The sequence below is a fragment of the Anomaloglossus baeobatrachus genome, chromosome 4, assembly GCF_048569485.1.
Source record: "Anomaloglossus baeobatrachus isolate aAnoBae1 chromosome 4, aAnoBae1.hap1, whole genome shotgun sequence".
Classification (NCBI taxonomy): domain Eukaryota; kingdom Metazoa; phylum Chordata; class Amphibia; order Anura; family Aromobatidae; genus Anomaloglossus; species Anomaloglossus baeobatrachus.
The window spans coordinates 635,411,098-635,438,484 of record NC_134356.1 but is presented as its reverse complement, the minus strand read 5'-3'; the positions used below and the strand labels follow the sequence as shown (position 1 = coordinate 635,438,484).

General features: G+C 48.1%; 1 protein-coding gene across 6 annotated transcripts in view; it reads right to left on the bottom strand.

Moving 5' to 3' along the window:
- ANK1 (ankyrin 1) overlaps positions 1 to 27,387 on the bottom strand; it is a 412,403-nt gene that overhangs the window by 95,058 nt on the left and 289,958 nt on the right. For 4 of the 6 annotated variants that reach the window (XM_075346408.1, XM_075346409.1, XM_075346413.1 and 1 more), the window contains 3 exons: positions 16,383 to 16,476; positions 15,256 to 15,334; positions 10,989 to 11,086 (listed from right to left, as the gene is read on the bottom strand). In XM_075346408.1, the coding sequence (XP_075202523.1) occupies positions 10,989 to 11,086; positions 15,256 to 15,334; positions 16,383 to 16,476 (271 nt within the window). Of the gene's footprint in view, positions 1 to 10,988; positions 11,087 to 15,240; positions 15,335 to 16,382; positions 16,477 to 27,387 lie in introns of all 6 variants that reach the window. The other 2 variants (XM_075346407.1, XM_075346412.1) reach the window with 1 other exon arrangement.

Here is a 27,387-nt window from a genome sequence, read left to right as displayed (position 1 = left end):
CTCTCCAAAGGTGGATTCACAGCTACACCATTCAGTACTGCTGTATGATGTCCTCCATGCTACTGCTTACTAGTAAGTGTTTTATTTATCTCCAGAGGTGGATTCACAGCTATACTATTCTGTACTACCGTATGATGTCCTCCATGCTCCTGCTTACTAGTAAGTGTTTTATTTTTCTCCAGAGGTGGATTCACAGCTACACCATTCAGTGCTGCTATATGATGTCCTCCCTGCTACTGCTTACTAGTAAGTGTTTTATTTCATTCCAGAGGTGGATTCACAGCTACACCATTCAGTACTGCTATATGATGTCCTCCATGCTACTGCTTACTAGTAAGTGTTTTATTTCTCTCCATAGGTGGATCACAGCTACACCATTCAGTACTGCTATATAATGTCCTCCCTGCTACTGCTTACTAGTAAGTGTTTTATTTTTCTCCATAGGTGGATCACAGCTACACCATTCAGCACTGCTATATGATGTCCTCCATGCTACTGCTTACTAGTAAGTGTTGTATTTCTCTCCAGAGGTGGATTCACAGCTACACCATTCAGTACCGCTATATGATGTCCTCCATGCTACTGCTTACTAGTAAGTGTTTTATTTCACTCCAGAGATGGACCCGTAGAAGCGCTAGTCCAAGCGTGAAACGGCAGCCGTCATCCTTGCTTCACGCTGTTCCTTTCGCCCATATGAAATAAAGGACTGTTTTTCACTACCTCGGGTGAGTGCCGATTTGCTTCTTCTTACTGTGAGCGCTCCAGAGGTGGATTCACAGCTACACTATTCAGTACTGCTATATGAAGTCCTTCATACTGCTGCTAGTAAGTGTTATTTCACTCCAGAGGTGGATTCACAGCTATACTTTTCAGTACTGCTGTATAATGTCTTCCATGCTACTGCTTACTAGTAAGTGTTTTATTTCACTCCAGAGGTGGATTCACAACTACACTACACAGTACTGCTGTATGATGTCCTCCATGGTGCTTTCTAGTAAGTGTTATATCTCACTCTAGAGCTAAATTCACAGCTACACTACTGATTACTGATGTATGATGTCATCCATACTTCTGCTTACTAGTAAGTGTTGCATTTGTTTCTAGAGGTGGATTCACAACTACATTGCTCAGTACTGCTATGTTATGGCCTCCATGCTGCTTTCTAGAAAGTGTTTTATCTCACTCCAGAGCTAGATTCACCGCTACACTACTCATTACTGCTGTATGATGTCCTCCATGCTACTGTTTACTAGTGTTTTATTACTTTCCAGAGGTGGATTTACAATAACACAGCTCCGTACTGCTATATGATGGCCTCCGTGGCGCTTTCTAGTAAGTGTTTTATCTCACTCCAGAGCTAGATTCACAGCTACACTACTCAGTACTACTGTATGATGCCCTCCATGCTGCTACTTTCTAGTAAATGTTTTATCTCATTCCAGAGCATGATTTACCACTAAACTGCTTAGTACTGCTGCATTATGTCCTCTATGCTGCTACTTTATAATGGTTTTAGCTCACCCCAGAGCTAGATTCACAATTACACTACTCAGTAATGTTGTATAATGTCCTCCACACTGCTGCTTTCTAGTAAGTATTTTAGCTAACACCAGAACCGGATTCACAGCTACACTGCTCAGTACTGAAGTATGATGTCCTCCATACTACTGCATACTAGTAAGTATTTTATCTCACTCCAGAGCAGGATTTACTGCTAAACTGCTCAGTACTTCTGTATTATGTCCTCTATGCTGCTGTTTTATCTCACCCCAGAGCTAGATTCACAATTACACTAATCAGTAATGCTGTATAATGGCCTCCACACGGCTGCTTTCTAGTAAGTGTTTTAGCTAACACCAGAACCGGATTCATGGCTACACTGCTCAGTACTGCTATATGATGTAATCCATACTGCTGCTTTCTATTAAGTGTTTTATTTCACTCCAGAGCTGGATTCACAGCTACACTGCTCAATACTAAAGTATGATGTCCTCCATGCTACTGCTTACTAGTAAGTGTTTTATCTCACTTCAAAGCTAGATTCACAGCTACACTGCTCAGTACTGCAGTATGATGTAAGCCATGCTACTGCTTTCTAGTAAGTGTTTTATTTCACTCCAGAGCTGGATTCACAGCTACACTGCTCAGTACTGCAGCATTATGTCCTCCAGGTGCCTGCAGTTCCTGAACAAGTTCTAGATACAGAAGGGGCACAGGAACCCCTCAGGTCTATGCTTTCTCCAGAGCTAGATTCACAATTACACTAATCAGTAATGCTGTATAATGGCCTCCACACGGCTACTTTCTTGTAAGTGTTTTATCTCATTCCAGAGTAGGATTTACCACTAAACTGCTCAGTACTGCTGCATTATGTCCTCTATGTGGCTGCGTTATAGTTGTTTTAGCTCACCCCAGAGCTAGATTCACAATTACACTCCTCAGTAATGTTGTATAATGTCCTCCACACTGCAGCTTTCTAGTAAGTATTTTAGCTAACACCAGAACCGGATTCACAGCTACACTGCTCAGTACTGCTATATGATGTAATCCATGCTGCTGCTTTCTATTAAGTGTTTTATTTCACTCCAGAGCTGGATTCACAGCTACACTACTCAGTACTTCTGTATGATGCCCTCCATGCTGCTACTTTCTTGTAAGTGTTTTATCTCATTCCAGAGTAGGATTTACCACTAAACTGCTCAGTACTGCTGCTGCATTATGTCCTCTATGCTGCTGCGTTATAGTTGTTTTAGCTTACCCTAGAGCTAGATTCACAATTACACTCACAATGCTGCTTTCTAGTAAGTATTTTAGCTAACACCAGAACCGGATTCACAGCTACACTGCTCAGTACTGCAGTATGATGTAATCCATGCTACTGCTTTCTAGTAAGTGTTTTATTTCACTCCAGAGCTGGATTCACAGCTACACTGCTCAGTACTGCAGTATGATGTAATCCATGCTACTGCTTTCTAGTAAGTGTTTTATTTCACTCCAGAGCTGGATTCACAGCTACACTGCTCAGTACTGCAGTATGATGTAATCCATGCTACTGCTTTCTAGTAAGTGTTTTATTTCACTCCAGAGCTGGATTCACAGCTATATTGCTCAGTACTGCAGTATGATGTAATCCATGCTGCTGTTTTCTATTAAGTGTTTTATTTCACTCCAGAGCTGGATTCACAGCTACACTGCTCAGTACTGCTGTATGATGTAATCCATGCTGCTGCTTTCTAGTAAGTGTTTTATTTCACTCCAGAGCTGGATGCACAGCTACACTGCTCAGTACTGCTGTATAATGTCCTCCAGGTGCCTGCAGTTCCTGAACAAGTTCTAGATACAGAAGGGGCACAGGAACCCCTCAGGTCTATGCTTTCTATGGCAGAAATCATAGCAGCTATTCTCTATCCACAACCTCAGAGATAACTAAAAATTAAATATAAAAAAATAGTGAAAATTGCAGGATACAAATTATACCATGATCATAACCAGTGTTATTCCTCGTATACACACGACAGCTCATTCAGAAAAGTTACCTGACTCCAGAGACACAATGTAGGAGTGTATAATATAATGCATGAGAGATAAACTACATAAAAGCTGGCCTGGAACATGAAGCGGCAGCATCGGTTCTGCACCTCCACGGTCCCCGCTCGCCATATGTACCAGGCTTCTTTTGTCTTTGATGCAAATTCATGAATATTTGTTGCATAATCCGTCGTGCAGTCGTCCAACATTTGTTTCTCAGGCAGATTTATGACAGCCACTGATGGCGGCATGTGAAAACACCATCTGCGGCACAATACTTGTTGAGATTGTGCGGCTGCTTTTCTGTAATATTCACCTACTATAAACCTGTTCTTCTGTGCACATCTATATTTATACATCACAGTACAGACAAGCTTGTCCTATTTAAGTCTTGTGTTGTCTTATTGCCAGGACTGTGCAAATTGGGAACATGTATTTTATTATTCTAGATAGTTATTTAGGCAAAGTATAGATTTCATGCTGAGGACAAGTCCCCATACATTTGTAGAAGCCAAAGCTCTGGGCTTTTACTTCCATGCATGTATTTAGGGCTAAAAATCAAAAGGTTTGATGTGGTCTATGGTCATAAAGAGCTGAAAGCAGCTAAAAAAGCAATTGAGAGTTAGACACTCTCCCATTGGATCGGCAGAACGAGCTCACTGATGGATTCTCTGTTACCTCCTTCTACAGTCAGCAATAGACGCGGGAGTTATGTGGTCTATGGTTATAAAGAGCTGAGAGCAGCTAACAAAAGCAATTGAGAATTAAGCCCCTGTCACACACACAGAGATAAATCTTTGGCAGATCTGTGGTTGCAGTGAAATCATGGACATATTGTTCCATTTGTACACAGCCACAAACCTGGCACTGATTATCCACAATTATACTGCAACCACAGATCTGTCGCAGATCTGCCACAGATTTATCTGTGTGTGTGACAGGGCCTTTAGACACTCTCCCATTGGATCGGCAGAACGAGCTCACTGATGGATTCTCTGCTACCTCCTTCTACAGTCAGCAATAGTCAATGGTGCTCTATAAATAAATAATAATAATAATAATAATAGACGCGGGGGTTATATGGTTTATGGTCATAAACCAGCTGAGAGCAGCTAATAAAAAGCAATCGAAAGTTAAACACTCTCCCATTGGATTGGCAGAACGAGCTCACTGATAGATTCTCTGTTACCTCCTTCTACAGTCAGCAATAGTCAATGGTGCTCTATAAATAAATAGTAATAATAATAATAATAATAATAGACGTGGGGGTTATGTGGTCTATGGTCATAAACCAGCTGAGAGCAGCTAATAATAGCAATTGAGAGTTAGACACTCTCCCATTGGATCGGCAGAACGAGCTCACTGATGGATTCTCTGTTACCTCCTTCTATAGTCAGCAATAGACATGGGGTTATGTGGTCTATGGTCATAAACCAGCTGACAGCAGCTAATATAAAGCAACTGTGAGTTAGACACTCTCCCATTGGATCGGCAGAACGAGCTCACTGATAGATTCTCTGTTACCTCATTCTACAGTCAGCAATAGACACAAACTATAGAAGGTAAATACTGCAAAATTGTTTTTGAAACCTAATTACAAAAAGATTAAGGATAAGTAAGAAAAAAAAAAACTATCCCCAGAGGTGGACACCTGAAGGAGCATTGAGCTGACGTCATCCATACACCTTCCATAGTTGTGGTGTAGGTGGTGGTCGCATTCATCCCCAAAACTATTGTGTTGTGCTATTTCCCTGTATTGTAAACGTTGAACTATTAAGTACAGCTGCTAGCAAAACTCAGTTCCTTGATGTAGCAGAGCCGGGACCGTGTAGCAGCCGGCGCCACCTTGCGTAGAGGACCCATAATGTAAAGAATATGTTTATGTAATTTTTAATGTGATGCAAATGTATTGACAATGTTTAGTGCCCAGTATTAGCAAGACATAGGTTTCAGTAGATGTAAACAGTGTTGGACACTTCCCGGTATGGAGGGGGTTCAGAGTCAGGAGTGGAGGAGTGACAGGTGGCCAGTGGGTTGGTTAGAGAGAAGGGCCTGTGAGGAGTGAGTTCTGCATGAGGGTTCGTGGACTAAAGATGTGGCAAGGACTGAGGGTCGGTCAGGGAACCCAGAGATATCCTCATACGGTCCGAAGCCTATGGCTCACCCTGACGGGACTGGAGAGTCAGGAGTCGAAGAGTGACAGATTTACAGTGGGATTGTTAGAGAGACGGGCCTGGTGAAGAGTGAGTTCTCCACGAGGGTTCGTGGACTAAAGATGTGGCAAGGACTGAGGGTCGGTCAGGGAACTCAGAGGTATCCTCGTAAGGTCCGGAGCCTACTGCTCACCCCAACGGGCTTAGAGAGTCAGGAGTCGAAGAGTGACAGATGGCCAGTGGGCTGCTTAGAGAGGCGGGCCTAGTGAGGAGTGAGTTCTGCACGAGGGTTCATGGACTAAAGATGCGGCATGGACGGATGGCCGGCTAGGGAACGCAGAGGTATCCTCGTAAGGTCTGGAGCCTACGGCTCACCCTGATGGGCTTAGAGATTTGAGCCGTCGTGGTAGAGAAGCGGACAATGGTGATAACAGTGGAGGAAAGGAGGCACAAGTGATCGGCTGCTTATGGACTAATTCCAAGATAGCGGGGATGGGCTGAGAGGGAGTACACCAAAGAACAAATACAGCAGGACCATAGGAGTGAGGCCATGTCTGTCATAACGGTGCGAAGGAAAATAAACTGTTCCAAGTTATGGTTGCCAATAGAACTCCTGTGGCAAGTGTTTCACTACTGCGTCTTTTATGGGGACCGACTGATACCACCCTGAAGAGAACAGTAAGTGCCACACACCCTGTCTGAAGTGATCCACACACAGACTCTCTCTGGCGAAGGAGTGTGGAAGCCCCATGGCCCGGCGTCCACACCTCAGTTGTCCATTCATTCAGTAGACAGCTACCTCTCCCAATCTTGGCTGAGGCTTCCTGTGTTCTCTATGGAAAAGCCACAGTCAGGCAACGCCTTAGCTTCCTGCCAAACAAAAGGATCGGGCAATTGAGTTCCTACTGACTGATCCCTATGTTGCCCGACATTATCCAATGTGTATGATGGCCTTTCCCAAATGATAAAAAGAAGATGACGCGAACAAGAAATTCGTCCATTCTGCCCATAATCGGCAAATTTGCTCAACTTTCTTCTAATGTGTATGGGGCCCGTGGTCTCATGTTCCCCAAACATTTTGCCGGCAACTGTTTCGCCTGACTCTCCCATACACAGGAGCTCTCGCTTGGCTGAGCGCTCTGTATTCTCTAGCAGAGAAGAGCGCCGCTGTTAGACATCACTCGTGGCTTATCCTTTGTAGAACAAAAGAATCGGTAGTCTGAAATCGGGCATGTCATATCCTTATCTCCTCTGATATCACCTGTTTGGGGCCACCATACACATTAGACTATCAGCCGAACTTGTCCATATAGGCTGTTTTGGCCAAAGTTAATCTGATGATCACAAGGGGCCCTCATACAAATTAGACTATCAATGGCTTCCAAATAAATTGGGCAATGTGACACCTATGGCCAACGTAAAGGTGGCCAAACAACTTAGGTAGCTGTTCCGTTTGACTCCCCCGTACCCAGTGGCGTAACTACCGCGGTCGCAGCGGTCGCCATCGCGACCGGGCCCGGGCGGTTTGGGGCCCGCGGGGACCCGGCAGATCAGCAGCCAGCTCCTCTCAGTGAGAGAGAAGCTGCGCTGATCTGTCACAGTGCACGCGCCCACTATATGACCCGCTGCCGCCCCCGACACCGGGCCCTCCTGCCCGATGTCAGCGGCGGCACCGGGGCCCCCCTCCCCCGTCACCGCGCACAGTAATAATGAAGCATAGAGCGGCCGGCGCCGCTCTGCATCATCATTCTCCCCCTGTGCCTACGCGGTGACGTCACTCCTGTGCGACTGCTGTGCTGAGTGCACAGAGCGCAGGGAGGGAGGACGCCGACCGCAGCACCGGGAGAACGAGGAGAGGGGAGGACGAGCAGCAGTGGAAGGAGGAGAGCAGGGAGTACAGCAGCAGTGGAACAAGGAGACGTCAGGACAGAGCAGCAGTGGAAGGAGGAGAGCGGTTAGTACTTGTTTTTTTTTTTATATATATATAAGTGAGTACACGGTGGTCAGAGGCCTGGAGTGGGGAGGCTGCATTATACTGTACATGGAGGCCTGGGGTGGGAAGGCTGCCTGATACTGTACATGGAGGCCTGGGGTGGGAAGGCTGCATGATACTGTACATGGAGGCCTGGGGAGGCTGGCAGCATTATTATAGATGGAGGCCTGGGGAGGCTGACAGCATTATTATACATGAGGCCTGGGGAGGCTGGCAACATTATTATACATGGAGGCCTGGGGAGGCTGGCTGCATTATTATACATGAGGCCTGGGGAGGCTGGCTGCATTATTATACATGGAGGCCTGGGGAGGCTGGCTGCATTATTATACATGGAGGCCTGGGGAGGCTGGCTGCATTATTATACATGGAGGCCTGGGGAGGCTGGCTGCATTATTATACATGGAGGCCTGGGGAGGCTGGCTGCATTATTATACATGGAGGCCTGGGGAGGCTGGCTGCATTATTATACATGGAGGTCTGGGGAGGCTGGCTGCATTATTATACATGGAGGTCTGGGGAGGCTGGCTGCATTATTATACATGGAGGTCTGGGGAGGCTGGCTGCATTATTATACATGGAGGCCTGGGGAGGCTGGCTGCTATATTATACATGGAGGCCTGGGAGGCTGGCTGCTATATTATACATGGAGGCCTGGGGAGGCTGGCTGCTATATTATACATGGAGGCCTAGGAGGCTGGCTGCTATATTATACATGGAGGCCTGGAGAGGTTGGCTGCATTATTATATATGGAGGCCTGGTGAGGCTGCATAATAAACATGAAGGACACCTTATACATTGAATATAGAGGTGTAGTATACATAGAGGTCTATGAGGCTGCATTATACTGGAGGTCTATAGGGCTGCATTAAAATGGAGGACGGGAGGGGGGCTGTATAATACAAAATGAGGGGACACCTTATACATGGAATATAGGGGTGAATTATACATGGAGGAGTATGGGGCTGCATAAAACCATCTGAAGTTTTATGGGGTTGTGTTATAATACATATAGGACTATGGGGGCTACATTATAATATATGGAGGACTATGGAGGCTACCTTATACACGGACTATGGAAGTGCATTATAAAACATGGAGGACTATGTGGTGCAGTATAATATATGGAGAACTATGGGGTGAATTTTAATATATGGAGAACTATGGGAAATGCTTTATAATTGAAGGGCTACTTTATACATGGAGGATTATGGGGGTGCATTATAATATATGGAGGGCTATGTATCTGCATTCTAATATATGAAGGGTTATGTGGGACCCTTTATACAATTATTTGGAAGGCTATGTGGGGGCTGTTATAGTATTTTGAGAACTTTATACAGGGGGGACAAAGATACAAGTATGGGATGGAAATGTTTTGTGCTGAGGGAAAAAGGCTCTTTCCCTCAGCAGCCAACTTTCCCATGCTCTGCTATACATCTCTCAGCACCCAGCTTTCCCATGTTCTGATATACATCTCTCAGCACCCAGCTTTCTCATGCTCTGATATGGGAAAGCTGGGTGCTGAGGACAAGATAAATATCAGAACATAGGAAAGCTGGGTGCTGATAGAGGGATTTCAGGGTGCTGTGGGTGAGAGCCAAGTGTCAGCTTCATTATCCTGTACCCCGAGTGTCAGTGTCATTATCCCCTACCCCAAGTGTCTGTTTATGTGGAGGGGGGGCCCAGGTCTAAACTTTGCACCGGGGCCCATCCAACTCTAGTTACGCCACTGCCCGTACCCATATTCAAATTTGCAGTTGGGAGGGGAATAAGCTGCTTTCAGACCACTTTGGTAGTGACCGCTTTCTTTTGAGAATAAAAGATTGTGCATGCTGATAGCAAAATGCCCGATCCCTCTCTTCTTTCGTCAGGACTTTGTGACTTATTACAGTCCTTTCTGAATATTAAGTTTTATGTGTAAGTTGAGGTTTCAGGGTCCAAATGAAAAACCTAAAAAACCTACCATGTACCATTTTTCCAGGTATAAGACGCACTTTAATGCGAATGTAGCTTACTGGGAGGTGGAGAATGGGCGTTGTGCTGGCGGCTGCGGTGGGGGCTGTGCTAGCAGCTGCAGTGCTGGATGTGTGGAGCAGGGCGGTGCGGCGGGTGTCCCAGATGCTTTGTTGGTGGTGCCGGCTTCAAATAATGGCGCCCGAAGCCGGCACGTGCACAGATGGAACTCTTGCCTCAAAATCTCTCATCGGTGCATGCGCCGCCTCCGGCCCATTGATCTACCAGCAGCGGACTTAAGGAAAATGGCGCCCGGAGGTGGCGCGTGCGTAGATGAGATCCCGGCTTGTCATTGAGCCGAAAGCTCAATCTGTGCACACGCTGACTCTCGGCACCATTTCTTTGAAGCCCACACTACTGGCAAAGCATCTGTGACACCCGCTGCACCGCCCTGCTCCACCGCAGCCAGCACAGCCTCACCACAGCGCCTGCAGCATCGTGCCGCCCCTGCTTCCTGTGACCTCGCTCCAACACCACTGCCGCCCCTCCTCCGGTAACACACCAGTATAAGTTGGACCCCCTTTTTTTACCTTTATCTCTAAATTTGGGGTGCGTCTTATAATCCAGTACATCTTATAAAATGAAAAATACGGTATAATACTGGTGTCTTGTCCTGTGTCAGAGGGGCGTTTGGGTGATACCACTAAAGGGGGCTTTACACGCTACGATATCGTTAATGTTTGGTCGCCGGGGTCAAGTTGTTAGTGACGCACATCCGGCGTCATTAACGATATCGCAGCGTGTAATACTTACCAGCGACCTTAGGCGACCTCAAAAATGGTGAAAATCGTTCACCATGGAGAGGTCGTCCCAAAGTCAAAAATCGGTAAGGGTTGTTTAGCGTTGTGGTTTATCGCTATGTGTGACACCGCAGGAGCGAGGAACCTCTCCTTACCTGCCGCCGGCCACAATGAGGAAGGAAGGAGGTGGGCGGGATGTTACGTCCTGCTCATCTCCGCCCCTCTGCTTTGATTGGCCGGCCGCTTAGTGATGTTGCGGTGACGTCGCTGTGATGCCGAACGTCCCTCCCCCTTCAAGGAGGGATTGTTCGGTAGTCACAGCGACGCTGCCGACCAGGTAAGTATGTGTGACGCTGCGTAGCGATAATGTTCGCTACGGCAGCGATCACAAACAATCACATGCGCGACGGGGGCGGGTACTTACACGCTCGATATCGCTAGAAATTGCTAGCGATATCGCTACCGTGTAAAGCCCCCGTAACTCCACATACACTATGTTAAGCTATGGCACTGTAATGAAAAGCAGAGATCTCCGCTGCGTCCTACTTGTCACTCACCCAGTGTGGACAGGACTGGCCACAGGACTGATGTTGTCCGAGGTCTCGGTGGCAGGACTGCTGGGGATCAGAGATTCATCATCTAATTCTCTAGACAACTGAGATCAGAGAAAAACAATGTGTTACGTTTTGCTAATAAAAATGTAGATTCTCGTACCCAATAGTGGTAACCTATGGATGAGAGGGAGCAGGCAAACCAGCAATGTAAAGTAATGAACTATGAGCAGTTAAATAGAAGAACATGCTTTCTTGTAGCTTCCACGCCAAGGATTTACCAAGATTGACCTACTGCCCCAACAGCTTAGAAACTAAAGGGACCTGTTCTGCCACGATGCCCCCTGCTACATCACCATGGGCCAATCATGGAGGTCACCACTATAGTCTACTGAACAGTCCAACATCCAGGCACTACCGCTGAATATGTTATGGAAGATGTGTTCATATCTCAGTACTTACGCCCCACGTGTAGTTTTACTACAAGCCTGAGCCATTTATAAGTGACCCCTGTACTCCCAAGTATTCTGCATGTTATCCATGTACATTATTTTTGGGTGCTCACAAGGGCACCTCTCTGGAAGCACTTTGCTCCTAGGGCTTTGAGATTGTGTAAATTGATGTCATCGATCACATACATAACCTTTAAGACAGAAAACAATACAGACAGAAAAGAAGAATGGGGGTCTAGTGTTTCATATGCATACAGTGCTGGCCAAAAGTATTGGCACCCCTGCAAATCTGTCAGAGAATACTCAGTTTCTTCCTGAAAATGATTGCAATCACAAATTCTTTGGTATTATTATCTATTTAATTTAATTTAATCCATTTAATTTGTCTTCAATGTAAAAAATAAAAAAATATGTCATAACGCCAAATTGGATATAATTCCACACCAAACATAAAAAAGGGGGTGGACAAAAGTATTAGCACTGTTTAAAAAATCATGTGATGCTTCTCTAATTTGTGTAATTAACAGCGCCTGTAACTTACCTGTGGCACCTAACAGGTGTTGGCAATAACTAAATCACACTTGCAGCCAGTTGACATGGATTAAAGTTGACTCAACCTCTGTCCTGTGTCCTTGTGTGCACCACATTGAGCATGGAGAAAAGAAAGAAGACCAAAGAACTGTCTGAGGACTTGAGAATCCAAATTGTGAGGAAGCATGAGCAATCTCAAGGCTACAAGTCCATCTCCAAAGACCTGAAAGTTCCTGTGTCTACGGTGCCCAGTGTCATCAAGAAGTGTAAAGCCCATGGCACTGTGGCTAACCTCCCTAGATGTGAAAGGTAAAGAAAAATTGACGAGAGATTTCAACACAAGATTGTGCGGATGGTGGATAAAGAACCTCGACTAACATCCAAACAAGTTCAAGCTGCCCTGCAGTCCGAGGGTAAAACAGTGTCAACCCGTACTATCTGTCGGCGTCTGAATGAAAAGGAACTGTATGGTAGGATACCCAGGAAGACCCCACTTCTTACCCCGAGACATAAAAAAGCCAGGCTGGAATTTGCCAAAACTTACCTGAGAAAGCCTAAAACATTTTGGAAGAATGTTCTCTGGTCAGATGAGACAAAAGTAGAGCTTTTTGGGAAAAGCCATCAACATAGAGTTTACAAGGAAAAGAAAAAGAGGCATTCAAAGAAAAGAACACGGTGCCTACAGTCAAACATGGGGGAGGTTCCCTGATGTTTTGGGGTTGCTTTGCTGCCCCTGGCACTGGATTGCTTGACCGTGTGCATGGCATTATGAAGTCTGAAAACTACCAACAAATTTTGCAGCATAATGTAGGGCCCAGTGTGAGAAAGCTGGGTCTCCCTCAGAGGTCATGGGTCTTCCAGCAGGACAATGGCCCAAAACACACTTCAAAAAACACTAGAAAATGGTTTGAGAGAAAGCACTGGAGACTACTAAAGTGGCCAGCAATGAGTCCAGACCTGAAACCCATAGAACACCTGTGGAGAGATCTCACAATGACAGTTTGGAGAAGGCCCCCTTCAAATCTCAGGGACCTGGAGCAGTTTGCCAAAGAAGAATGGTCTAAAATTCCAGCAGAGCATTGTAAGAAACTCATTGATGGTTACCGGAAGCGGTTGTTCGCAGTTATTTTGGCGAAAGGTTGTGCAACCAAGTATTAGGCTAAGGGTGCCAATACTTTTGTCTGGCCCATTTTTGGAGTTTTGTGTGAAATGATCAATGATTTGATTTTTGTTTCATTCTCTTTTGTGTTTTTTCATTGCAAGCAAAATAAATGAAGATAATAATACCAAAGAATTTGTGATTGCAATCATTTTCAGGAAGAAACTGAGTATTATCTGACAGAATTGCAGGGGTGCCAATACTTTTGGCCAGCACTGTAAATAGCTCCCCTATGTCCTACTGACACAGTGTCTCTCTACTGATCCAGTGTCCCTCTACTGATTCTGAGTCCATTTACTAATCCTGTGTCCCTCTACTGATCCGGTGTCCTTCTTTGATGTGGTTTCCCTTCACTGATCCAGTGCCTCTCTACTGACCCGGTATCCCTCTACTGAGTAACAAGGAGTTCTTCTACTGATAGTGTCCCTCTATTAATGTGTTGTCCCTCTATTAATGTGTTGTCCGTCTACTGACCCACTGTCACTCTACTGTTTATGTGCCTATCCACAGATCCGCTATCCTTCTAATGACCCAGTGTCCTTCTACTGATGTGGTTTCCCTCTAGTAATCTGCTATCCTTCTACTGACGCACTGTCCGTCTACTGATCTGGTGTCCCTCTAATGATCCAGTAACACTTTACTGATCCAGAGTCAATTACTGACCCACTGTGCCTCTACTGATCCAGTGTCTCTCTACTGATCTGGTGTCCTACTCATCCAATATCCCTCTAATGTTTCGGTGTCCCTCTAATGACCAGGTGTTACTATACTGACCCACTGTCCCTCTACTAATCCGGTGTCCCTCTACAGATCTCATGTCCCTCCATTGACACACTGAGCCTCTACTTGTCCAGTGTCTGTCTACTGATCCGATGTCTCTCTACTTATTTGTTGTCCCTCTACTGACTCACTGTCCCTCTATTGATGCAGTGTCCCTCTACTGACCCACTATCCCTCTACTGGTATGGTGTCACTTTACTAATCCGGGGTCCCTCTACTGATCCACTGTCCCTTCTTGCTCATACAATGCCAACAACGTTTGGACTAATCAACAGATCTGATCAGCTGCCTTAGGGGCACTTTGCACACTGCGACATCGCAGGTGCGATGTCGGTGGGGTCAAATTGAAAGTGACGCACATCCGGCATCGCATGCGACATCGCTGTGTGTGAAGCCGCAGGAGCGAGGAACATCTCCTACCGGCGTCACTGCGGCTTCCGTAGGATATGCGGAAGGAAGGAGGTGGGTGGGATGTTTACATCCTGCTCATCTCCGCCCCTCCGCTCCGATTGGCCGCCTGCCGTGTGACGTCGCAGTGACGCCGCACGACCCGCCCCCTTAACAAGGAGGCGGGTCGCCGGCCACAGGGACGTCGCACGGCAGGTGAGTGTGTGTGTGAAGCTGGCGTAGCGATAATTTTCGCTACGCCAGCTATCACCACATATCGCTGCTGCGACGGGGGCGGGGACTGTCGCACTCGGCATCGCAGCATCGGCCTGCGATGTCGCAGTGTGCAAAGTGCCCCTTAGTCCCTGAATATACCTGCCTGGCCATTCCCTGCATATTAGACCCCCAACTTTTTTATTAACCCATCAATTTTTTTGCTTTTTAGGCTATGTGTCCACGGTAGAATGTACCTGCGGATTTTTCTGCCTGAAAATCCGCGACTTTCGCGGCAAATCCGCACCCGCGGATTTGCCGCGGATTTACCGCGGATGTGCCGCGGATTTTGATGCGGATTTTTTTTTTTTTTTTTTTCCCCATTCTATACCCAAAATCCGCACCAAATCTGCAACAAACAATTGACATGCTGCAGATTTTTCCGGATCAAAATCCGCGGCAAATCCGCAGCGGAAAAATCCGCAGCATGGACACAGCATTTCCAAAATGCCATTGAAATGGCTTGGAAGTGCCGCTGCTGCAGATTTTCGGGAAATCCGCGGCAAATCCGCGGCAAAATCCGCGGTAAATCCGCAGCGTGGGCACATAGCCTTAGTGTCTATATTCAGCCATTTTTTTATGGAACTGGGTAAAGAAGAAGAACATGGACCCGCATGGAAACGTGGCCTTTTTAAGCGATGATTTATAAGTACCCCTATAAATACACACTGCTTACGCTTGTATTATTTACCGGTTCATCATCCTCCTTTTTAAGTATGACTGTTTCGGGAGTGACACAGGGAATTCTAGGTATTGCAGGTGATCCAACTCTATAAGGGGAAAGGAAATACAAGTATTTTTGAGACACAAAATAACCCAGACTTGTACATTATCACCTAATGATATAATGCTCTTATTTTTGCATCACCCGTTAACACAGGCCATGTTGAAAGGTGAATATTTTTGATCTGTTCACATAGTGTTGTTGTGATTGAGTGCTACTGGGCTGCCGACATGTTGCTGTGACAGTGTGTTCCCGTTTTAGTTATTTTGTGGTGGTTGCAGAGCACTGGGATGCAATGGGCTGTTTGTGATTGTTTATATTTCATTGGGAGGGAATTGCGAATTGTTGGGAGATTTCGCTGTAGTTGGTATATGTGCTGTCTGCTTGGGAGGGCGTATGTGCTGTCTGATTACGAGGGCGTATGTGCTGTCTTCTTGGATGGGCGTATGTGCTGTCTGATTACGAGGGCGTATGTGCGGTCTGCTAGAGAGGGCGTATGTGCGGTCTGCTAGAGAGGACGCATGTGCGGTCTGCTCGGGAGGGCGTATGCGCTGTCTGCTCGGGAGGGCGTATGTGCTGTCTGCTTAGGAGGGCGTATGTGCTGTCTGATTACGAGGGCGTATGTGCGGTCTGCTTGGGAGGGCGTATGTGCTGTCTGATTACGAGGGTGTATGCGCGGTCTGCTTGGGAGGGCGTATGTGCTGTCTGCTTGGGAGGGCGAGGAAGCCTGGCCAAATAAGTTCACACTACCCTGGTCCTGCTGCCATATACTGGGCATCTCTTACAATGTTGCAGATCGATGCATGTCATGACATCATGGAGGCCTAGTGATCACAAAGATGACAGTATGCCGACACTTGAGTCATGGGTAAAGAAGGTCCCACTGCCCTGATCTGACTGTCATGGAGCTCTAATGTGGCAGCCAGTTCGGGGCAGTGTGACTTTCTTGGCTGGTACGTGAATGGCAGCATCCTGGGTGCCTCTTATGATTTTTACACCTCCATGATGCCAAGACATGGATGCCAGACCAAGGATGTGCAAACCTGTTTGTTCAACTTTTAGTTTAATACAATATAAAGTCCATTTCTACTTACCCCTGGTCCAATTTGGGTAAAAACTCCATATCCGTGTCTTCATCGGGCTCTCGCGGACCTGTATGAGGAGGTCTGAAGTCTGGAGGCTCCTCTCCTGAGGACGGTAAAGAGGAAATACAGACAACTGCCAATAGCTGGGCCTCACATTCATACAAATGGCGGCCACATATAGGTACATACCCGTTTTTGGAGGGGTTTCTAGAATAGCGTCACATAAGAACATAGTGACATACGCAGATAATAATATGTGCAAGAAGATGGCCACACACACAACGTGCAAACAGGCACAAGACATAGATATCTGATGTGTGCGGCAGTAATGACCCACAGATTGCAGAAGCCTGTAATAATATGCAATATGCCAATGAAGAGCATGGCCATGACTTATAGAGAGGGGAGTGCTGCTTCCCTTTATAGTACGTACATTATTAAGGCGGACTACAAATTCAATACATGTCCTAAGGGTGCAAGGTCTGCAAATGTGGCTGTGTTGCTCCATAAAGACCCAACCTAATGTATTTACTAGTAATATATTGGATTACTGGGGTCAACCCTGTATGGTGGCATGTTTCCTCTATAGTTCCATATTATGACTGGTGAGGAAGAAACGTCATGTTAGATCTCATTCACACAGGACCAAATATGGGGCATGAGGTTAGGCTGACAGGGGTGTGTGAACGCCGCCTGATTTAGTCCAGTGGAGAATCCATTTACCTATAACCTGGAAGAACACCTCCAAAACTTTTTCATCCAGGACCTCACTAGACAAACCATGTTGGTGCCTGGACCCTATCATCGGTGAACATGCTTACCAAAGGAGGGAGATGAAGAATACCGTCAGTACCAGTCACCCAGTGCTGCATTCTATAAAGGTGTATGTTATCCCCTGACCCCCCCCCCTGTACACCACACAAATACCTTTATAAAATCTCCCGCCATGTATGTAAATTGTCCGGTTCGGTCCGATGGGTGTCCTAATCTGCGCCTCCTGTCCATCCTTTCGCCGTCTTCCTGTGCTGATTGATGTGTATGACGCCTCCAGCGCCATCTATGTAGGTGGGCAAAATCTTGCGCCTGCGCAGATATATTCCTGGCTCGCGCAGGTGCGCTTCACTTTGCCCCATTGCGGGCAGAGCCGAAAACATAGATGCGCCTGCACGAACCAGTGAGAACTCTGGGCAGGTGCGACATTTTGCCCTGAGATATGGATGATGTCACCCGCATCCTCCATATCACCTCATCAAGTAAGCTCAAAATATAATATCACAAATGATTTCACCAAATACATTACAAAACACAACTTTAACTGACTACTGCAGTCTTAGAACTATTCAACCTGTTAAAGTAGCAAAGGAGTTAAGGCCCCGTCACACGCAACGATATATCGTGCGATCGCACCCGCCCCCGTCGTTTGTGCGTCACGGGCAATTCGTTGCCCGTGGCGCACAATGTCGTTAACCCCCGTCACACGTACTTACCTCCCTCACGACGTTGCTGTGGGCGGTGAACATCCTCTTCCTGAAGAGGGAGGGACGTTCGGCGTCACAGCGACGTCACACAGCGGCCACCCAATAGAAGCGGAGATGAGCGGGACGTAACATTCTGCCCACCTCTTTCCTTCCGCATTGCCGGCGTGATGCAGGTAAGCGGTGTTCGTCGTTCCCAGGTTGTCACACAGAGCGATGTGTGCTGCCTCGGGAACGACGAACCACCGGCGCGCAGAAGGAGGAACGAGATTATGAAAATGAATGATGTGTCAAGAAGCAACGATAAGGTATTTTTGCTCGAAAACAGTCGTTCGGAGGTGTCACATGCTACGGCATCTCTAACGATGCCGGATGTGCGTCACGAATTCCGTGACCCCGACGACATATCGTTAGATATATCGTAGCGTGTGACAGGGCCTTTAATGTCTTCAAGTGTGCCAAAAAGTTCTTAGGGTGTGGGATTTCACTTTTGAAACAAAGACTTGATGAGGGGATATGGCTTAGCTGGGTGGATGCTGGGAGTGTCTTTACTTATTATGCAGTTATATATTCTACTATTTGCTATCATGTAAGTAACACCTACTTTTATGCATGGTAAGCCTATATTTCCGAGGACTATAAAAAACCTGATTCTCATTAAAATTATTTTGAGAGCCTGTGCCTGTGTATTTCTTTAATTCTCCCTGGCGCTATAGAATGAATCCCAAAAACGATTAATTGGAGTAAGAGCTACTTCATCAACCCCTTCATGACCAGCGTCTATAGTAGTAAGTAGAGCACCTCTGGCTGTTATGACCTGCTGCAAATGTGATGAATAGCCAAACACCAACTTCTTAGCTCAGTCCTCAACTCAGTCCTCATAAGTATAAAGAGAAACCTATTCGCTAGGAAGAATAATATATTCCCCACTGATATTGATTCAGATCAAATTCACATGAAGGATGTAACCCAACAAGGATTAAATAGCTGTTGAATTGCTACATTTGCTACTTTTTCTATCCAATATTCCCTACATTTATTTATTTTGTTTGTTGCTTAGGGTGCAGGTGTATATCTTTTATTATTTTACTCAATCCTCATAAATAATGGCCTCCTGGTCACTAATATTAATAAATAAGCCACAGACGTTTTGAGATTGTGTTCTGTGGAGTGATGATAAAAATTGAAAGTTTTGGGCATATACAGTTAGGTCCAGAAATATTTGGACAGTGACACAATTTTCGCGAGTTGGGCTCTGCATGCCACCACATTGGATTTGAAATGAAACCTCTACAACAGAATTCAAGTGCAGATTGTAACGTTTAATTTGAAGGTTTGAACAAAAATATCTGATAGAAATTGTAGGAATTGTGCACATTTCTTTACAAACACTCCACATTTTAGGAGGTCAAAAGTAATTGGACAAATAAACCAAACCCAAACAAAATATTTTTATTTTCAATATTTTGTTGCGAATCCTTTGGAGGCAATCACTGCCTTAAGTCTGGAACCCATGGACATCACCAAACGCTGGGTTTCCTCCTTCTTAATGCTTTGCCAGGCCTTTACAGCCGCAGCCTTAAGGTCTTGCTTGTTTGTGGGTCTTTCCGTCTTAAGTCTGGATTTGAGCAAGTGAAATGCATGCTCAATTGGGTTAAGATCTGGTGATTGACTTGGCCATTGCAGAATGTTCCACTTTTTTGCACTCATGAACTCCTGGGTAGCTTTGGCTGTATGCTTGGGGTCATTGTCCATCTGTACTATGAAGCGCCGTCCGATCAACTTTGCGGCATTTGGCTGAATCTGGGCTGAAAGTATATCCCGGTACACTTCAGAATTCATCCGGCTACTCTTGTCTGCTGTTATGTCATCAATAAACACAAGTGACCCAGTGCCATTGAAAGCCATGCATGCCCATGCCATCACGTTGCCTCCACCATGTTTTACAGAGGATGTGGTGTGCCTTGGATCATGTGCCGTTCCCTTTCTTCTCCAAACTTTTTTCTTCCCATCATTCTGGTACAGGTTGATCTTTGTCTCATCTGTCCATAGAATACTTTTCCAGAACTGAGCTGGCTTCATGAGGTGTTTTTCAGCAAATTTAACTCTGGCCTGTCTATTTTTGGAATTGATGAATGGTTTGCATCTAGATGTGAACCCTTTGTATTTACTTTCATGGAGTCTCCTCTTTACTGTTGACTTAGAGACAGATACACCTACTTCACTGAGAGTGTTCTGGACTTCAGTTGATGTTGGGGTTCTTCTTCACCAAAGAAAGTATGCGGCGATCATCCACCACTGTTGTCATCCGTGGACGCCCAGGCCTTTTTGAGTTCCCAAGCTCACCAGTCAATTCCTTTTTCTCAGAATGTACCCGACTGTTGATTTTGCTACTCCAAGCATGTCTGCTATCTCTCTGATGGATTTTTTCTTTTTTTTTCAGCCTCAGGATGTTCTGCTTCACCTCAATTGAGAGTTCCTTAGACCGCATGTTGTCTGGTCACAGCAACAGCTTCCAAATGCAAAACCACACACCTGTAATCAACCCCAGACCTTTTAACTACTTCATTGATTACAGGTTAACGAGGGAGACGCCTTCAGAGTTAATTGCAGCCCTTAGAGTCCTTTGTCCAATTACTTTTGGTCCCTTGAAAAAGAGGAGGCTATGCATTACAGAGCTATGATTCCTAAACCCTTTCTCCGATTTGGATGTGAAAACTCTCATATTGCAGCTGGGAGTGTGCACTTTCAGCCCATATTATATATATAATTGTATTTCTGAACATGTTTTTGTAAACAGCTAAAATAACAAAACTTGTGTCACTGTCCAAATATTTCTGGCCCTGACTGTATATCAGCGGCATGTTTGAAGGAGTAATAATGAAGCAGATCCTGAAAAAACACCCTGTCTACAGTGAAGCATGGTGGTGGCTCGGTGATGTCTACAGTGAAGATGCCTTCAATGAATCATGGAGTTAGCTCGGTGATGACTACAGTGAGGTATGGGGTGGCTTGGTGAAGTCTACAGTGAAGTATGGTGGTGGCTCAGTGAAGTCTGTAGTGAAGCATGGTGGTGGTTCAGTGAAGTCTATATTGAAGCATGGTAGTAGCTAGGTGAAGTCCACAGTGAAGCATGGGAATGGCTCGGTGAAGTCTATAGTGAAACATCGTGGTGGCTCAGTGAATTCTACAGTAAAACATGGTGGTAGAATGGTGATGTCTATAGTGAAGCATGGTGGCGGTTCGGTGACATCTACAGTGAAGCATGGAGGTAGCTCAGTGAAGTCTATAGTGAAGCATTGGAGGTGGCTCAGTGAAGTCTACAGTGAAGCATGGTGGTGGCTAGGTGAGGTCTACAGTGAAGCATGGTGGTGGCTCGGTGAAGTCTACAGTGAAGAATGATTGTGGCTAGGTGAAGTTTACAGTGAAGCATGGTGGTGGCTCAGTAAAGTCTATAGTGAAACATGGTGGTGGCTCGATGAAGCTCTGCGTCTTCCTTGCTTCCTCTGTCACTGGAAACCTGCAGCTTGTAAAGGACAAGATGGATTCAATAAAGTATCAGGAAATCTGCGAGGAGCCTCAAACTTGGGTGTCATTGAATCTTCCACCTAGATCCCAAGCATACCTCCAAATCCGCCAATGCCCGATTTCAGAAAAGGTTCTGTAAGACTCTACAGTGGCCGGACTTAAACCAAATGGAAAATCTTTAGTGGGATTTGATGGAGGCAGTTGCTGCAGAGAAACTCAATAATATTAGTGATCTGGAGGCCACTGGACATAGGGAATGAGATAGCATTCATCGGGAACGCTGCCAAAAGTTGGTATCTGGCTATTTGTCATGTTTGTAGCAGGTTATAACAGCCAGAGGTGCCCTACTAAGTATTAAAGTAAAGCAAGGACGGCATGTAAATAACAAGCAACGCCGACTATGACTAAAAGCATTCTTGTCGTAAATGAGCACTAATTATCTGTCAATGGAAACCTAATGAAACCCGCTAATTACCTCTGTTTATAAAACGATGTGCAAAACTAACATCTAATTAACACACTTTATAGCACCAAGAGAAAGTTTTTAAAGCTCAAGTGTAATAATGGAAATGATTGCATCGCTGTGTGCAATAAATCGCGGATGCTTTGTTTAGCATAATATTGCGGACAGTATGATTAATTAGGAGTTAAGGATTTAACAAGGGAATTCCTACGTTCTTTATATGGAATCTCCACTGTTTTCTGTAGTTAATGCACTGTGTGCTATTGGATGTTTACTAGTGGGAAGTTCCATTTTATTAAAGGTTGTCACATTAGATATAGCGTCAAACAATACGTTTCTGTCTACCCGCAGCCACCACTAGAGGGAGCTCTTCAGCTTACTGTATACTGTTTCAATATTCAACTTAGTGTATAAACTGTATGCAGTAAACCCCTAAACTCCCCCTAGTGGCGACTGCAAGAAGCAAGAAACATATGTAACACTATACACTATTTGAAGCCTTATTTAAAAGTCTGGATGTGCAGTTTGGAGCCCCATATCACAGCATTTTGGATGTATAATTTGGTGTCCCCCTATAATAGTAGTCTGGAGCCCCCCTATAACAGCAGTCTGGATGTGTAGTCTGGAGCCCCCCTATAACAGCAGTCTGGAGGTGCAGTCTGGAGCCCCCCTATAACAGCAGTCTGGATCTGCAGTCTGGAGCCCCCCTATAACAGCAGTCTGGATGTGTAGTCTGGAGCCCCCCTGTAACAGCAGTCTGGATGTGTAGTCTGGAGCCCCCCTATAACAGCAGTCTGGATGTGTAGTCTGGAGCCCCCCTATAACAGCAGTCTGGATGTGTAGTCTGGAGCTCCCTATACCAGCAATCTGGAGCCCCCTATAACAGCAGACTGGAGCCCCCTATACCAGCAGTGTGGAGCCCCTATACCAGCAGTGTGGAGCCCCTATACCAGCAGTGTGGAGCCCCTATACCAGCAGTGTGGAGCCCCCTATACCAGCAGGGTGGAGCCCCCTATACCAGCAGTGTGGAGCCCCCTATACCAGCAGTGTGGAGCCCCTATACCAGCAGTGTGGAGCCCCTATACCAGCAGTGTGGAGCCCCTATACCAGCAGTGTGGAGCCCCCTATACCAGCAGTGTGCAGCCCCCTAAACCAGCAGTGTGGAGCCCCTATACCAGCAGTGTGGAGTCCCTATACCAGCAGTGTGGAGCCCCCTATACCAGCAGTGTGGAGCCCCCTATACCAGCAATCTGGAGCCCCCTATAACAGCAGACTGGAGCCCCCTATACCAGCAGTGTGGAGCCCCTATACCAGCAGTGTGGAGGCCCCTATACCAGCAGTGTGGAGCCCCCTATACCAGCAGTGTGGAGCCCCCTATACCAGCAGTGTGGAGCCCCCTATACCAGCAGTGTGGAGCCCCTATACCAGCAGTGTGGAGCCCCTATACCAGCAGTGTGGAGCCCCCTATACCAGCAGTGTGGAGCCCCCTATACCAGCAGGGTGGAGCCCCCTATACCAGCAGTGTGTAGCCCCTATACCAGCAGTGTGGAGCCCCCTATACCAGCAGTGTGGAGCCCCTATACCAGCAGTGTGGAGCCCCCTATACCAGCAGTGTGGAGCCCCTATACCAGCAGTGTGGAGCCCCTATGCCAGCAGTGTGGAGCCCCTATACCAGCAGTGTGGAGGACCCTATACCAGCAGTGTGGAGCCCCTATACCAGCAGTGTGGAGCCCCCTATACCAGCAGTGTGGAGCCCCTATACCAGCAGTGTGGAGCCCCTATGCCAGCAGTGTGGAGCCCCTATACCAGCAGTGTGGAGCCCCCTATACCAGCAATCTGGAGCCCCCTATAACAGCAGACTGGAGCCCCCTATAGCAGCAGTGTGGAGCCCCTATACCAGCAGTGTGGAGGCCCCTATACCAGCAGTGTGGAGCCCCTATACCAACAGTGTGGAGCCCCCTATACCAGCAGTGTGGAGCCCCTATACCAGCAGTGTGGAGCCCCCTATACCAGCAGTGTGGAGCCCCTATACCAGCAGTGTGGAGCCCCCTATACCAGCAGTGTGGAGCCACCTATACCAGCAGTGTGGAGCCACCTATACCAGCAGTGTGGAGCCCCTATACCAGCAATCTGGAGCCCCCTATAACAGCAGACTGGAGCCCCCTATACCAGCAGTGTGGAGCCCCTATACCAGCAGTGTGGAGCCCCCTATACCATCAGTGTGGAGCCCCCTATACCAGCAGTGTGGAGCCCCTATACCAGCAGTGTGGAGCCCCCTATATCAGCAGTGTGGAGCCCCCTATACCAGCAGTGTGGAGCCCCCTATACCAGCAGGGTGGAGCCTCCTATACCAGCAGTGTGGAGCCCCCTATACCAGCAGTGTGGAGCTCCTATACCAGCAGGGTGGAGCCCCCTATACCAGCAGTGTGGAGCCTCCTATACCAGCAGTGTGGAGCCCCTATACCAGCAGTGTGGAGCCCCTATACCAGCAGTGTGGAGCCTCCTATACCAGCAGTGTGGAGCCCCTATACCAGCAGTGTGGAGCCCCTATACCAGCAGTGTGGAGCCCCCTATACCAGCAGTGTGGAGCCCCTATACCAGCAGTGTGGAGCCCCCTATACCAGCAGGGTGGAGCCCCTATACCAGCAGTGTGGAGGCCCCTATACCAGCAGTGTGGAGCCCCCTATACCAGCAGTGTGGAGCCCCCTATACCAGCAGTGTGGAGCCCCCTATACCATCAGTGTGGAGCCCCCTATACCAGCAGTGTGGAGCCCCTATACCAGCAGTGTGGAGCACCCTATACCAGCAGTGTGGAGCCCCCTATACCAGCAGTGTGGAGCCTCCTATACCAGCAGTGTGGAGGCCCCTATACCAGCAGTGTGGAGCCTCCTATACCAGCAGTGTGGAGCCCCTATACCGGCAGTGTGGAGCCCCTATACCGGCAGTGTGGAGCCCCTATACCAGCAGTGTGGAGCCTCCTATACCAGCAGTGTGGAGCCCCTATACCAGCAGTGTGGAGCCTCCTATACCAGCAGTGTGGAGCCCCTATACCAGCAGTGTGGAGGCCCCTATACCAGCAGTGTGGAGCCCCTATACCAGCAGTGTGGAGCCCCTATACCAGCAGTGTGGAGCCTCCTATACCAGCAGTGTGGAGCCCCCTATACCAGCAGTGTGGAGCCCCTATACCAGCAGGGTGGAGCCTCCTATACCAGCAGTGTGGAGCCCCCTATACCAGCAGTGTGGAGCCCCCTATACCAGCAGTGTGGAGCCCCTATACCAGCAGTGTGGAGCCCCTATACCAGCAGTGTGGAGCCTCCTATACCAGCTGTGTGGAGCCCCTATACCAGCAGTGTGGAGCCCCTATACCAGCTGTGTGGAGCCCCTATACCAGCAGTGTGGAGCCTCCTATACCAGCAGTGTGGAGCCCCTATACCAGCAGTGTGGAGCCTCCTATACCAGCTGTGTGGAGCCCCTATACCAGCTGTGTGGAGCCCCTATACCAGCAGTGTGGAGCCTCCTATACCAGCAGTGTGGAGCCCCTATACCAGCTGTGTGGAGCCCCTATACCAGCAGTGTGGAGCCTCCTATACCAGCTGTGTGGAGCCCCTATACCAGCAGTGTGGAGCCCCCTATACCAGCAGTGTGGAGCTCCTATACCAGCAGTGTGGAGCCCCTATACCAGCAGTGTGGAGCCCCTATACCAGCAGTGTGGAGCCTCCTATACCAGCAGTGTGGAGCCCCTATACCAGCAGTGTGGAGCCTCCTATACCAGCTGTGTGGAGCCCCTATACCAGCAGTGTGGAGCCCCTATACCAGCAGTGTGGAGCCTCCTATACCAGCAGTGTGGAGCCCCCTATACCAGCAATGTGGAGCCCCCTATACCAGCAGTGTGGAGCCCCTATACCAGCAGTGTGGAGCCTCCTATACCAGCAGTGTGGAGCCCCTATACCAGCAGTGTGGAGCCCCTATACCAGCAGTGTGGAGCCCCTATACCAGCAGTGTGGAGGCCCCTATACCAGCAGTGTGGAGCCTCCTATACCAGCAGTGTGGAGCCCCCTACACCAGCAGTGTGGAGCCCCTATACCAGCAGTGTGGAGCCCCTATACCAGCAGTGTGGAGCCCCCTATACCAGCAGTGTGGAGCCTCCTATACCAGCAATGTGGAGACCCCTATACCAGCAGTATGGAGCCCCCTATACCAGCAGTGTGGAGCCCCCTATACCAGCAGTGTGGAGCCCCTATACCAGCAGTGTGGAGCCCCTATACCAGCAGTGTGGAGCCTCCTATACCAGCAGTGTGGAGCCCCTATACCAGCAGTGTGGAGCCCCTATACCAGCAGGGTGGAGCCCCCTATACCAGCAGTGTGGAGCCCCTATACCAGCAGTGTGGAGCCCCTATACCAGCAGTGTGGAGCCCCCTATACCAGCAGTGTGGAGCCCCTATACCAGCAGGGTGGAGCCCCCTATACCAGCAGTGTGGAGCCCCTATACCAGCAGTGTGGAGCCCCCTATACCAGCAGTGTGGAGCCTCCTATACCAGCAGTGTGGAGCCCCTATACCAGCAGAGTGGAGCCCCCTATACCAGCAGTGTGGAGCCTCCTATACCAGCAGTGTGGAGCTCCTATACCAGCAGTGTGGAGCCCCCTATACCAGCAGTGTGGAGCCCCTATACCAGCAGTGTGGAGCCCCCTATACCAGCAGGGTGGAGCCCCCTATACCAGCAGTGTGGAGCCTCCTATACCAGCAGAGTGGAGCCCCCTATACCAGCAGTGTGGAGCCTCCTGTACCAGCAGTGTGGAGCCCCCTATACCAGCAGTGTGCAGCCCCTATACCAGCAGTGTGCAGCCCCTATACCAGCAGTGTGGAGCCCCCTATACCAGCAGTGTGGAGCCCCCTATACCAGCAGGGTGGAGCCCCTATACCAGCAGTGTGGAGGCCCCTATACCAGCAGTGTGGAGCCCCCTATACCAGCAGTGTGGAGCCCCCTATACCAGCAGTGTGGAGCCCCCTATACCAGCAGTGTGGAGCCCCCTATACCAGCAGTGTGGAGCCCCTATACCAGCAGTGTGGAGCCCCTATACCAGCAGGGTGGAGCCCCCTATGCCAGCAGTGTGGAGCCCCCTATACCAGCAGTGTGGAGCCCCTATACCAGCAGTGTGGAGCCCCCTACACCAGCAGTGTGGAGCCCCTATACCAGCAGTGTGGAGCCCCCTACACCAGCAGTGTGGAGCCCCTATACCAGCAGTGTGGAGCCCCTATACCAGCAATGTGGAGCCTCCTATACCAGCAGTGTGGAGCCCCTATACCAGCAGTGTGGAGCCCCCTATACCAGCAGTGTGGAGCCCCCTATACCAGCAGTGTGGAGCCTCCTATACCAGCAGTGTGGAGCCCCCTATACCAGCAGTGTGGAGCCCCTATACCAGCAGTGTGGAGCCCCCTATACCAGCAGTGTGGAGCCCCCTATACCAGCAGTGTGGAGCCCCCTATACCAGCAGTGTGGAGCCCTCTACACCAGCAGTGTGGAGCCCCTATACCAGCAGTGTGGAGCCC